This window comes from Balearica regulorum, chromosome 3, assembly GCF_011004875.1.
Source record: "Balearica regulorum gibbericeps isolate bBalReg1 chromosome 3, bBalReg1.pri, whole genome shotgun sequence".
In the NCBI taxonomy this organism is placed as follows: domain Eukaryota; kingdom Metazoa; phylum Chordata; class Aves; order Gruiformes; family Gruidae; genus Balearica; species Balearica regulorum.
In genome coordinates this window covers 113,523,760-113,536,428 of record NC_046186.1, presented here as the reverse complement: position 1 = coordinate 113,536,428, position 12,669 = coordinate 113,523,760, and the positions used below count along the sequence as shown (strand labels likewise).

General features: G+C 50.7%; 2 protein-coding genes across 10 annotated transcripts in view; both read right to left on the bottom strand.

The window, feature by feature from the left end:
• SOS1 (SOS Ras/Rac guanine nucleotide exchange factor 1) overlaps positions 1-4,520 on the bottom strand; it is a 52,249-nt gene extending 47,729 nt beyond the window's left edge. The window contains exons 1-2 of one of the 5 annotated variants that reach the window (XM_075749583.1): positions 2,506-3,613; positions 904-1,058 (exon numbers count right to left, since the gene is read on the bottom strand). In XM_075749583.1, coding sequence (XP_075605698.1) covers positions 904-930 — 27 coding nt within the window. In that variant the 5' untranslated portion in view covers positions 931-1,058; positions 2,506-3,613. Of the gene's footprint in view, positions 1-674; positions 815-903; positions 1,059-2,505; positions 3,614-3,643; positions 3,860-4,035 lie in introns of those variants that run through there. The other 4 variants (XM_075749581.1, XM_075749580.1, XM_075749584.1 and 1 more) reach the window with 4 other exon arrangements.
• Positions 4,521-10,760: 6,240 nt separating this feature from the next.
• Positions 10,761-12,669, bottom strand: part of MAP4K3 (mitogen-activated protein kinase kinase kinase kinase 3) — a 90,495-nt gene continuing 88,586 nt past the window's right edge. For all 5 annotated transcript variants that reach the window (XM_075749569.1, XM_075749570.1, XM_075749571.1 and 2 more), the window contains one exon: positions 10,761-12,158. In XM_075749569.1, coding sequence (XP_075605684.1) covers positions 12,071-12,158 — 88 coding nt within the window. In that variant the 3' untranslated portion in view covers positions 10,761-12,070. The remainder of the gene's footprint in view (positions 12,159-12,669) is intronic.

Below are 12,669 nucleotides of genomic sequence, written 5' to 3'. Positions count from 1 at the left end.
GAACAGAGAATGCAGAGTGATCAGAAACAAAGGATGTGCAGTGCATCTGCAGTGAAGCAGTGCTAAGGATAAGAAGTGCCATTCTGAGTAGCAAGTGGCAACTGGACTGTCATCAACTTGAAAAACTAGGTAATTAAAAGTCAGGTAGAAGTATCTTTGTCAGCCACAGCTTCCCAAGTACTCTGCAGTCACTGAAGCAGCTTTTCTCGTCTCTTTTGCTCTGTGTAAAGGTACAGAAGACTTACTATACAATACCTGGAGTACCTGGAAGCATACTGTCTGGAACAGTTTCCTTAACACAGAAAGCAAATCCCCCTCAGCTGTCAAGCCACACCAGTCCAATCATTTTGACCACAACAAATTCCAACAGTACTCCTTGTTAACTCTGCAACTGATTCAAAACAACTTGAGGTCCACAAACAGTGGAATATCTATATGGTAAGAAAGTTCTTTTGTTTCTCTCTATCACTGAATTGCTTAAGGTATCAATCAGTAAGGATGACATGCTTTCTACTGTAAAAACCAACATATTAGGGAAGGCGCAAGTCATAGGCACGCAGAGAAATTCTGACTGCGTAAACAAGAGTTATGCAAGCAAGATGAAGTCACAAGGAAAGATGTTTAGGAAAAAACTATCCAAAAAGTTATGATCAGAATAAAGTGTATAATTTTACTAGCAAAGGAACACCAATGTTGAAGAGGCATCACTTTGCAGGCATTGCTTCTGAGTCCATTTTCCAAGGTGTATTAAAGGCCATGTATCTCCATCTCCAGCCACCCAAGAGCTCTGGTGTGTCATGTGTCTTGAATCCTCTGTCTTCAGGCCCAACATCTCACCTTCTGTCCGTCTCTGCAACTACAATTTCAGACACCAGCTGTTATTTTTACTTCCTTTTCTTGTACCTCATCATCACGATTACTGTCTTTCATCAGCAACCAAGGAACCCGGCAACACTCCTCTTATGCTGCTTCAAAACAACAGTGACCAGCCAGAGAAGCATCTCAGTACACATCATTTTCTTCCTAATTGTGTACACTGGAGTCTATCTTGACAGCATCTGAAGGAGAATGGGAAGAAAAGGGATTACATTACGATCTGAATGGTACAAGAGCTGGTCTTTTACAAATGCAGCTGTTCAATCAAACACAGTTCTATTGTTCAGGTTCATGTCTAATGAAATACAAGGCATGGTCTCCCAAGAATTTGTTGATGTAGGAAGAGATTTATTCTTACTACATATTCTTGGGTTTGTTGCTTGATAAAAAACAGAATCAAATTAACTCACTGGGAAAAAGAAAGCTACTTGCAATGATTCAACAATACCTATTTTTTAAGAAAGCGGTTCCAAGGCTGTAGTTTGAGCTCTGCATTACAAGCCAACTCACAGTTACAAAAGGGCAATGGCATTTTAATGATTCAGTCCACGTGTGGCAGCTTTCTCCAATAGCTGCAAACATTCCATTCTGGTATATACACTTTAACAATGTTAAATTAAATGCCGCTCTTCTCATCAGAGATATTAGTTCAGCACGGGTCTTCCAAAACTATTAAGTTTTTATTTCCAGCTATGCAGGAAATCATCTACCTGGTTTCAAGGTGGGGTTCAGAAAGCAGCTTGCTGTCACTACCTAAGAACGAGTATCAGCATCTAGTCAGCTTTCCTTTATTTCTGGAAGAAATAAAGGAAACGTTCTCCTCTCATAACTACAGGATGTATCTTAACTTCAGATAATCTGGCTCCTACTGAGATAGCATGCTCTGGCAATTCAGCAGACAAAGCCACAAGGCACTAGTTTCCCTCCAGGACAGTTCTGCCCTTTGACCTCACTGGCATATGCTGCCACATTCTCTATTTTACTAGTCCCACATGCTGGCCTCCAGGTACAGCCCAGGTCTTTGGCTAGCAGAGCAAGGGGTCCGTGTGTCAAAACCACTCACTGCAAAGCTGCAGTATCACACCTGTCTTGTGAACGACGACAGATGATTGTCAAAGCAAGTATGCTGCAATGTTCATGGTTTTACCTCCCACCTATGACAGGTTCATTACTTTACTGGGCCTTTATCAGGGCTAAACACCCTAACCAACGCTACCTGTACCTATAAAAGTCAGTAAAATACCCACTTTGGTTTCTCCATTAACAAAGAAGCCATTAAGATAATTATTTAATATTTTCAGCTGCCATTTACTTTTCCTGTAACTCAAATATTCGGCTGTTCAGTAAAGCAGGTGACAATACAGACAGATTCATCATTTCTACCTTTACAGGAACAGCAATAGTAAGCAGCAGAAGACTGTGCTTCTGGGGCACAGGGGGTAATAGCCTGAGAGAGGGTAAGAAGCAGGTGGTGATCTCATGAAGAACTGAGGTTAAAAAGAGTTAACACCTGCAGACAGTTGCAAATCTGAGTGCGAAGCCTTCAGAACCAACTCCACCTCACTCCTGCCATCCCTCTATCCATAGTAAGAAATAGAGCATAGCACAACAAAACCAAGACAACTATACCTTGCAGGGCCAGTTTGTCATCCTTGGTAGCTTGTCATCATTGGCCTTCTCTGTTGACTTCAGACTCCAGAATTCCTTTTTGCCCCAAGGAATTTATCCAACTCCTTCAGCAAGCATCTTTAATGCAGGGTGACTCCATGAATGGCTTGTCCATTGGGAAGATATCTTGCGCTTCAGATGTAGCAAGTAATTCCAAAGTCTTAGCTCATACTTGCCTTGAATCCTCACTTTAAATCCTCCAGTAGTTAGCACTGAGCCTCATTCCAAATTTGACAAGCCTCTGCTACACCATGGAATAAACCGTCCTCCAAAGGAATGAGCTCTTGCTGGTCGAGACCTTGGGCAGCTCCAGGTTCCAAGCAGGCTTCAGTTGGACAACTGGCCAAGAGCTTACAAGCACTTTAACAATGTTAAACATTGTAACAAGAAGCAGCCAGTTGTACGGTCAGTGCAGAAGTATAGTTTCAAAGAAGCCATTACCCATCCGGCATAAGACATTAACAGTACATGCCATGGATGAGACAAGCAAGAAGACTTCCAAGAAGTGGATGAAACTGCGCAGTGTAGGAGACCTCAAAGAGCACGCCCAGAAAAGCAAGGCAATGCATTGAAATTAGAAAGAAATACTGAACCAGTACACCTGCAACACTTTAGACTTCCAATCCATACTGGAGGATGCAATAGTTGAACTAGCCCTAGGACCAAGCCTTTTACACAAAAGTTGCAGTTAATGACTGTAACTAGACGGACTCATAAAGCATTGCCGCACACGACTAAAAAGCATCAAGTTCTGCAATCTGAAGCCAGTTCAAGCAACGGTGTCAGAAACCTCTTGTTTCTTAAGCCTTCTACTTTCTGGGCTCTGGCTGCAGAAGTGGAAGAGGAGCCCTCGCCATTTTTTCTCTCTTCCAAATAAATTCTTTCCACACTACAGGCACAAACTTCACCATCCCGAGGGAACAAGACTTGCTAGTTTGTCCTAATGAAGCCTTCTCAGCAAAACGGCATTTAAACTAAGAGAAGCTTAACTAAAAGTCATTAAGCCCAAACACTAATTAACCAAAATTCTCTCAGCAGTTCCTCATAACGATCCCACACACACACAGCCGTGTCACTTCTGGGCACTAAGGGAGCCTACCAGAAACCCGCAGCAGCACTGCTTGCTTCCTTCTTGGCGAGAGGGGGCCAGGACCCGCCTGTTCATTAACCAGTTTTTATCTACACGGCTCCGTCTGTCAGAGCATCGCCCCAGCGCGGCTCCCGGGCCCTGCACGGGGACGCCGGGGCCCTCCCTCCGTGGCATCCGCCGAGGCAGTCGGCCGCCTGGCAGGGTGGCAACGACCGACCCCCGCCGACCCCTTTCAAGCCGCTTCCGGAGCGCCGGCCGGCCCCGCTGCCCCCAGCTCGGCCGAGGCGCCGCGCCGGCCGCGGCCCACTCCGCGCCGAGGCCGGGCCGCCGCGCAGGGCCTCGGGCCGAGCCCCGCTCCTGCGGCCCTGCCCGCCAGGGCGGGGGACCTCGCTCCCCCTCACCTTCTTGAGGGCGGGCACCAGCAGCCCCCGCCACTTGGGCGCGTTCTCCTCGCTGAAGAACTCGTAGAGCAGCGGCTGCGCCTGCATGGTGCCGCCGGGCCCGGCCCGCTCGGGGAGGCGGGCGGGGCGGGCCGGCCAGGCCGGGCCAGGCCGGGCCGGGTGCCGCGAGGAGGCAGCCGCGGGAGCGCTGGGCGCCCCTCAGCAGGAGGCCCGGCGACCCCCCGCCGCCGCCGCCGGCGGCAGGCCCGCAGCGGCGGGGGGAGGCGGCGGCTGTCGCATTCCCCGCCCCCGGCTCTCGGTGGTCGCCCCGGCGGGCGGCGGTGGGCGGCGGGAGGGGGCGGCGGGAGCGGGGTCACGCGGCGCGCGGGCCGCGAGGGGCGGGGTCGGGCGCCCGGAGCGCGAGCGCCGCCGCCTCCCCGCTCTCCAAGCTCCCTGTCCTCGCCCGCACGGTTGGCGGCCGCGGCGCATGCGCGGTGCAGCGGAGCCCCGCGCCTGCGCCCCGGCGACGCGTGGTCGGGACCTTCCTCCCCCTCCGCCTCTCTCCGCCGGAAGTGACCTCACGGGGTGGCCGCGGTTCCCGCGCGCCCCCTGCCGTCGGAGGCGCCGCGCCGTTCCGCGGGGTCGGGGGAACCGCTCGGTGCTCTCTGGGGCGGCCGGGCCGGGCCGCGCGGAGGGGCCAGCACCGGTGCAGTGAGGCCTGCGAGCTCCCCAAGTCCGGGCACCGCCGTGCGGCCCTACCGCGGCTGCCCCCCGCCACTGCGGCGGTGTGGAAACGGCCGCGGCCCGCCAGGCCCTCCGTGCAGCCCCAGCTCTGCCTGCCCGAGCGACCCTGTGAGAGCGGGGCGCGGCCGGGCCCCTTTAGGGCCTGGGGAGGGGACAGGGCGCTGGGGAGCCATTAGGACCCCTCAGCCACACAGGCAGGCTGCGGGCCGTGCCCACCAAGGGAGGGTCTGGCAGCAGAGGGGTGGTGGCCTCACACAGCCCGGCAGAGCTCTGGGGAAGAGAGAGGGTTTTGGGTCCGTGTCAAACCCCAACGGAGCCGTGCTGGGGAAGGCACGGCCCCTCTCCCAGCTAGTGCCTCTGCGGGCGTGCTGATAATAATGCCCCCAAGGCTTTGATCCCTGTAGACCACGGCTGATCTCGCTGCCGGCTTCTCACCAGCCAGGGTGACCTGGAGCACAAGGAGGTGCCGTCTGCCTGTGACAACTGTCTGCTCAGGGCTGGAGGCGGTGCGGTGGCGTTACTCTTCCCTGAGAGCTCTGTCACTCCCTGTTTGAAAGACATTGTCATCTCACTGGGGACCGTGATCAGAGATAAATAAACACCCCATCCAAGCAGCACAAGAACACCCTCAACGGTTAAAAGTAAGTTTGGTTCTTGGAAAAAAGGCCAGAAAAAGCAAAGGCAGAATGCAAATAAAGCCCAGTGGTTTAAACAGGACAAAGTCTGTGGTGGTCTGCAGGGCCTGGTAGGGTGGAGGGAGGAGGATGATGCTGGAGATGAAAAGCAAATCTTTGTGCTCTGCTTTGCAAGGCAAGGGGCAAGGGAGAGCTCACGGACCAGAAGAGGAAATTGTGAGCTGCTCTTGGGGAGCCCAGGGAGGGAGATGTATGAAAACCTTTGCTGGTCACTGGAAGGTTTAGGACCAGCTTTCCAGCAGGGAGGGGAGCGCAGTACCTGCACAGATTGCTCGCACAGAGACTGCTGAGTCTGCCTTTGTCTCAAGGGCTGGTCGCACAGACACCTGTCAGGAATGGCATGCATGTTGGGAGGCTCACTTAATTAGTGTTTGTGAAGTGCTCTGACAGGCGATGTTCTTGAGATGCCAAGCAGTACTTTAGGAGGTAATGGATGGAGCCTCTCAGAAAGAGCTGTCTTCAACCCACAGCTCCTCCTCAGGCGTTTTTCCTCCAGACAGGTACTGCTGTCTGAAGCAGTCAAGACTTCTGCTTTGAGCTGCTGGAACAAGGAGGAAAAGCAGGAATATTCGTGTCTCAGAGGTATTTGCTTGGTCTAGCAGCCTACCTGCACATTCAGGGACATCATCACAGCGTCTCACAGGCTGCGGAGTTGTTGCACTCACTGCCTTATGATGGAAAATCAGTCTGTTGGAATTTAAATCTTCAGCCGCTCCCAAGTATGTGCAACTCTGGGTGTAAAACTGCACCAGTGCTCTGCTCCTGCCCCTCTACTTGGAGAGGAAGGTGCCAGGACTCCTAACCACCAGTGAATGGTCTACAGCATCTCTTTCCTTCAAACAAAACAGCACTGGGTAACGTGAGATTGCAGGCACCGTGTTCGGTTGGTCAAACATTCGGTAAGGGCACAGGACAGTCCAGGCCTGAGGTCTCCCTCCCCCCCAGAGCCACTAGCCCAGCTGATAGCCTTCCTCTCCTGGCTTTCAGTGCTTGATCAGTGCCCCCTGCCTGGGGACATCCTGGGTTTAGTCGTGCTGAGGGGGCTGTCCTTGTTCCTCACCGGCCTCTGCCTGATCGTGCTCACTTTGTGTGCTGCATGGGAGGGTGTGGTTTTGCTTGGAAAGCAACTGAACAAGACATAACTATCTCCAGGGCTGTCTGAGGAGCTGTTGCTTCACTGCTCGTGGCAAATAAACCAGCCTGCGTGGCCGGATGGGAGAAGTCCCATGGGCCCACTAAAGGACAGAGCACCGCTGAGAGCAATAGGATGCTGTTGGCCCAGCAGTTGCTGTCTCAGGCCACTGGCTTTGCACCCCATCCATGGTGGAGAGCACAGGCAGGTGAAGCGCAGCTGGGCACAGGCGCTAGTGGTTACCATGTATGGATGTGCACGTCTCCAGGGTGAGGGTGTCTGAGGACCCAGAGGGAGGACTGCAGCCGTCTGGGTGCTCATTACAGTGCAAGCTTTTGCAGGGAAGAGCATGGAGTTGAAAGCTGGGGCTGCTTTCATAGGCACGTAGTGACAGAGGAAGCTCAGTGGCACAGAGACATGCAGGGAGCTGTGGTGGGTTGACCCTGGCTGGAGGCCAGGTGCCCACCAGAGCCACTCTATCACTCCCCTCCTTCATTAGACAGGGGAGAAAAAGTATAATGAAAAGCTTACGGGTCGAGATAAGGACAGGCAGAGATCACTCACTAATTATCATCACGAGCAAAACAGACTGAACTTAGAGAGGGAATTCATCTAATTTATTACTAAGCAAAACAGAGTAGAGGAATGAGAAATAAAATCAAATCTTAAAAACACCTCCCCCCACCCCTCCCATCTTCCCGGGCTCAACTTCACTCCCGGCTTCAACCTCCGCCCCCCCCAGTGGCACAGGGGGACGAGGAGTGGGGGTTACGGTCAGTTCATCATGCGGTGTTTCTGCCGCTTCTTCATCCTCAGGGGGAGGACTCCTCTCATCGCTCCCCTGCTCCAGCGTGGGGTCCCTCTCACGGGAGACAGTCCTGCATGAACTGCTCCAACGTGAGTCTCTCCCACGGGCTGCAGTCCTTCACGAACTGCTCCAGCGTGGGTCTCTCCCACAGGGTGCAGACCTTCAGGAGCAAACTGCTCCAGCGTGGGTCCCCCACGGGGTCACAAGTCCTGCCAGCAAACCTGCTCTGGCGTGGGCTCCTCTCTCCACAGATCCACAGGTCCTGCCAGGAGCTTGCTCCAGCGTGGGCTTCCCACGGGGTCACAGCCTCCTGTGGGTGCCTCCACCTGCTCCGGCGTGGGGTCCTCCACGGGCTGCAGGTGGAATCTCTACACCCCCTCATCCTCCCTCCATGGGCTGCAGGGGGACAGCCTGCTTCACCACGGTCTTCACCACGGGCTGCAGGGGGATCTCTGCTCCGGTGCCTGGAGCACCTCCTCCCCCTCCTTCTGCACTGACCTTGGTGTCTGCAGAGTTTCTTACATCTTCTTGCTCCTCTCTCTGGCTGCAAAAGCTCTCTCTAGCTGGTTTTCTCTTTCTTAAATATGTTATCACAGAGGCGCTGATTGGCTTGGCCTTGGCCAGCGGCGGGTCCGTCTTGGAGCCGGCTGGCATTGGCTCTGTCAGACACAGGGGAAGCTTCTAGCAGCTTCTCACAGAAGCCACCCCTGTAGCCCCCCCCGCTACCAAAATGCCACGCAAACCCAACACAGGAGCCAGGCGGTGGGATGACCTGCCCTTATGTCAAGAAGTGAAGATGAGACTTGCTGCTGTTGCTGTCAGAAGGAGCAGAAACCAAAGGCCACAGCCAGTGCAGCGGTGGCTTTATGGGGGTGTACAATGTCTGTGGGTGACATGGGGACACTCAGGATCCCCCAGTGCTGCTGCAGGAGGGAGAGGAGGATGAGGTGGAGGAGGGTTATGGCAGCCCTTTGCCCTACTGTCCCAAGGGCTGGCCAAGTAACGTGGGCTTATGAAGAGTGGCAGCACCCCTTTGCCCCCAGCAGCTGCTGTGGGGAATGTGAGGAGGTGCCACCAGGAGGGACTGCCAGGAGCTGACAGTGTACTCCTGTATTCAGCCTAGAAGACAGGCTCCTGCTAGGAATAGCTGTCTGTCAGAGCAACACAAGGGGGACCTGAATTTGAATGTTAGATTTAAATTAGCCCTGAAGGGAAAATCTGTACCCAAGGAGGGAAGGAGACCTCTAGCAACAGTAATGCTGCTGTATTGTAGAGGATGATGCTCAGCAGACAGCGAACCCAGCATTGTCCACCTGAGAGCCCACCAAGGTCCATGTCTCCCTCCCCAGACACATTCCCCCAGCTCCTTCTGCACCCCTCAATAGACGACACAGGCTTGGAACATGACTCCCTACGACCTGTACTTTAGATCAACCTGTAGTGCTTCCTTGCAGGGAAGTAAGAGGTTTTGGCACGTTCCCTGCTTTTACCAGTTTTTTTTCCCCACCTTTTCACATAGGTTCATTCACAAATCAGCAGTGCTATTGCTAAAGCTGAACCCTGTGGAGTGTAAGAACCACCCCCTGCCCAGGGGACGCATCCTTCCCCATCACTGCTCACAGTATTGGTGTGTTCCCCCAGCCCAATCCCAAGGTCCCAGTGACAAAGCTACAAGGGCAGACAGCAACATGAGCTTTGCCTTGCACAGCTCTTGTTTTCAGTCAAGGGGCAGTGGGACACAGAACCTGAAGTTGAACCCCCTCTTTTTCAGGTCACCGTATCCTGCTTCTGACAGAGGCAGGCGCAGCACTACATGGAGAGATGTGCAAAAACAGGATAAAAGCAACATTCATTCCCCTGTACTCCCCGCTTCTAGGAGCACTTCTGCAAAGGACCCAATCCACCTGCTGCTTTGTTCTCTTTAGAAAAGCTCATTTCAAACTGCGACCCAAGCTCAGCCCCTGCACTGATCAGACTTTGCTGCCAGGTTGGTGAATGCCCCATTGTGCAGCTACACCACTTCTGCCTGTTAGCGGCCAGGAGCACTAGCTAGAAGCCAACGATAGCAGAGTGGAAGGGGCTGGGAGGAGACTGAAAAAGGGAAGCCACGCAGGTTTAGAGAAGCTCTGTCAACTTGCTGTGGGCAGAAGCCTTGCTCTAACCTTGTTGTGCCTGTGATTCGTTTTCCTGGCTCTGACTGTGCTCCTGCCAGTCAGCCGCACACTGATCCCAATCTTACATCAGAATGGGGGTGGTGGAAGCTCAGTGGGAACTTTCAGTTCATGGCAATTGCAGGTCCAGCAAATGAGACTTTTTGCTCTACCAGACATCCAGGCTCCTGGGCTCAGCTGAGGGCAGCTGCTGGCCGAGGAGCTGAGCAGCTCAGGATGCAGGAAGATGCATTTTTGTGACGCAGACCCCAAATCCTGCAACAGGACAATTCCTCAAAGAGCAGGAACCCTTCGCTTCTTCCTTTTCTTTCAGACTGGGGAGCAGCATCTGGAGAGCAAAGCTGTCCTGGCTATCTTGATAGATTTGAGACAAGCCTGCCCTAGCACAATGCTCCTCTTCTTCCCACATGCCATTACCCTGTGCTCTTTATTTTTAGCTCTTCCAGCTGCATCCCAGCATGCATTCTTGTACCAAAACACTCAACCCGATATCCCTTAGCTCCTCTTGCCTGTAATTCAACAGCCCCAAACAGCAAGACATTTGGCCACAGTTGCTGCAGAAACCCCACAGGAGGAAACATGTTTATAGCACATCAACTATACTGTACTTGGTTAAAATTTAGCTACTTTCTGCATGTCAAAGCAAGGAATAGTCCATGGGAAGCAGGATGGAAATCCCCCTTGGGCAGCAGCACAAGCGTGCTGTGAAACACACACAAGTTCTCGCCTTTTCTGAGAATTCAGCTTCTCGGCAGCGGGGCTTGCACTGCCACCTCTCCCACAGGGTGGGGCTGAGGTTCAGTGCCAGGGAACAGAAGAGATGGGACCAGCAGAGGCAGCAAGCTTGAGTCCAATACACAGAAAAAACACCCTGAAAAACTGATATTCCGCCCCAGCATTCAACAGAGGTGGAAAAGCTGGTGATGGAGGGAAGAAATCAAACAGGCTGGAATTTTGAAAGACTTCTCTCAAATACATATATCCATTGCCTAAAGGCCAAAAGGGTAATAACACCTACCCTCAAGTGCTAGCCTAAACTGAGGTGAGCTCCAGCGGTCTGACCGTTCATACATTCAGAAATGCCCAGCTTCTGTGTTTGGCACAAACATTTAATAGCAGAATTCAAAACTCAGTATGTTCCATTTTAGTCTTACGTGGAAAATTAGTGTAGGTGGTCATCTAATTGTACAACAACATGTTAAAAAAAGTTTATTTTACATTATATACATTAGGGAACATATTTCAAAGCATAACCAATCACAACAATAATGCAGGCCATAAATCACTTTAAATTTAGTTTGGTTTTAGTGTATATTATCACAATAAAATATAAAGAACATATACAAAAAAGGAGTCAAATGTGTGCATTTTGCTAAAACTTGGCATTTACATACTCCATTGGAAAATAGCAATCAAAAACACTTCTGATCAAAACTAAGTTCCTGTGATGCGTAGTAACCATTGTATTATTTGAATGAGGTAGTAACTAAATTATTTTGGCCATGTGTTAACATCCTAAATCAAAAAAGTATGAAGATTTTTATAAGGCCAAAAAAAAAGTCAAAATGGCAACATCTTTGAGCCATCTCCACAATGTGGAATGTTGCTCGTTTTCATTGTGACATAAAACTATTTAGTAAGATGAACAGTAATACTCATTTCTATCATTTGTATACAACTAATAATTCAAACACCTATTGCAGTGTTACAGCCAGGTACCACTAGTCTGGGTCTGATACCCATCCAGAAAGTATTGTTTTCAAGCATAAAGAAGTAATTGTAAGGAGAGTTTTAATTAAATATAAAAATACAGGTGTTTAACTGGTTTGTTTCACAGAGAAAACTACCCGAGTAAACTAAAAAAAAAGGAACTTTGAAGCCCAAGTCATATCCACAAAGTCACAGCTTACCTTTGTGACCAAATACATCACATCTCAATACGTTGTGCAAACATGAACACCAGTGTGTTGCATCAAAATTAAAACAAGATTGTAATCTGATTACAGCCTTGGTTACAATTTCTAAAAGTTAAGATTTATTTGTATTAGTAAATTACATATAATAAAATACAATAGTGTTGTTAAATGTACTATATTTGTTCCTAGCATCCCACTTTATAATAAACACATGAGAAGTCCTTAAAATAGTACCCCGATTTGAATTTTGCATCCTCAGTAACTTTTACATCTGTACAGGTAAGACACTTGTACTTAACAGGAGGACTGCTATCTACAGAAAGTCAGTGTAGGTCTTCAGCAAGAAGTTTCACTGAAAAATACTGTATATGTACAAAGATTACATAACAGTAAATCAAGCACTTCTGTGGTATCATAATGCTTATGTGTCCATACCACAAACAATTCTTGTCTTCCTCTCATACCACAATAAATTACAAAGTAACTGAAGTCGGGTTACTGCAGCTTTTTGTGCAGTTTCAGCCAGCCGCAGATGCTGCTGCAGCAGGAGTGTTCTCTTGTCTCAGTGAGCTGCCTACTGTCCGCTTTTCTCAGTAACTGTTCTCGTGCCCTGCCAGGATATATAAATTGCTGTTGGCTGTTGGGTTATCTGTCGGCCTACTCTCCAGCACCACGACCCTAAAATGAAAATAAAGCCACAATGTCAATTAAGCCTTCATTTAAAAACATCCCTGGATACAACTTTAAGTATTCTTTCCCAGGATCCACCTAACCAGCGGTCATTTCTCTTTACCTGGCTGCCTCTAGTCCAAAAGCCGCTCAAAGGAAGGCCAACCTCAAAGCGAGCTCAGGGTCTTGTCCAGCAAGGTCTCCTAGGGTCTCCCACAGCCTCTCTGGGCTTCTACTGCAGTGTTCAGCCACCCTCACCATGATGTTTTGCCCTCCTTCAGCCAGCTGAAATTTCCCTTGCTGTAACGTATGCCCTTTGCCTCTTGTCAAGTAGGGGCTTCTGAGGAGGGTCCATCACTCCCCTACTGCCTGGGCTTGTGCTTCCTTTGCAAGGCTGAGCCATTAATCAGGCTCCAGTTTTGGAAGTCATTAGTCTGCCCTTTGCCACCGGACATGACAGGTGACCAAAGCTGACTCTTCAGTGAGCATTTCTAATCTTTCCCTGAGCCCATGTAACCTA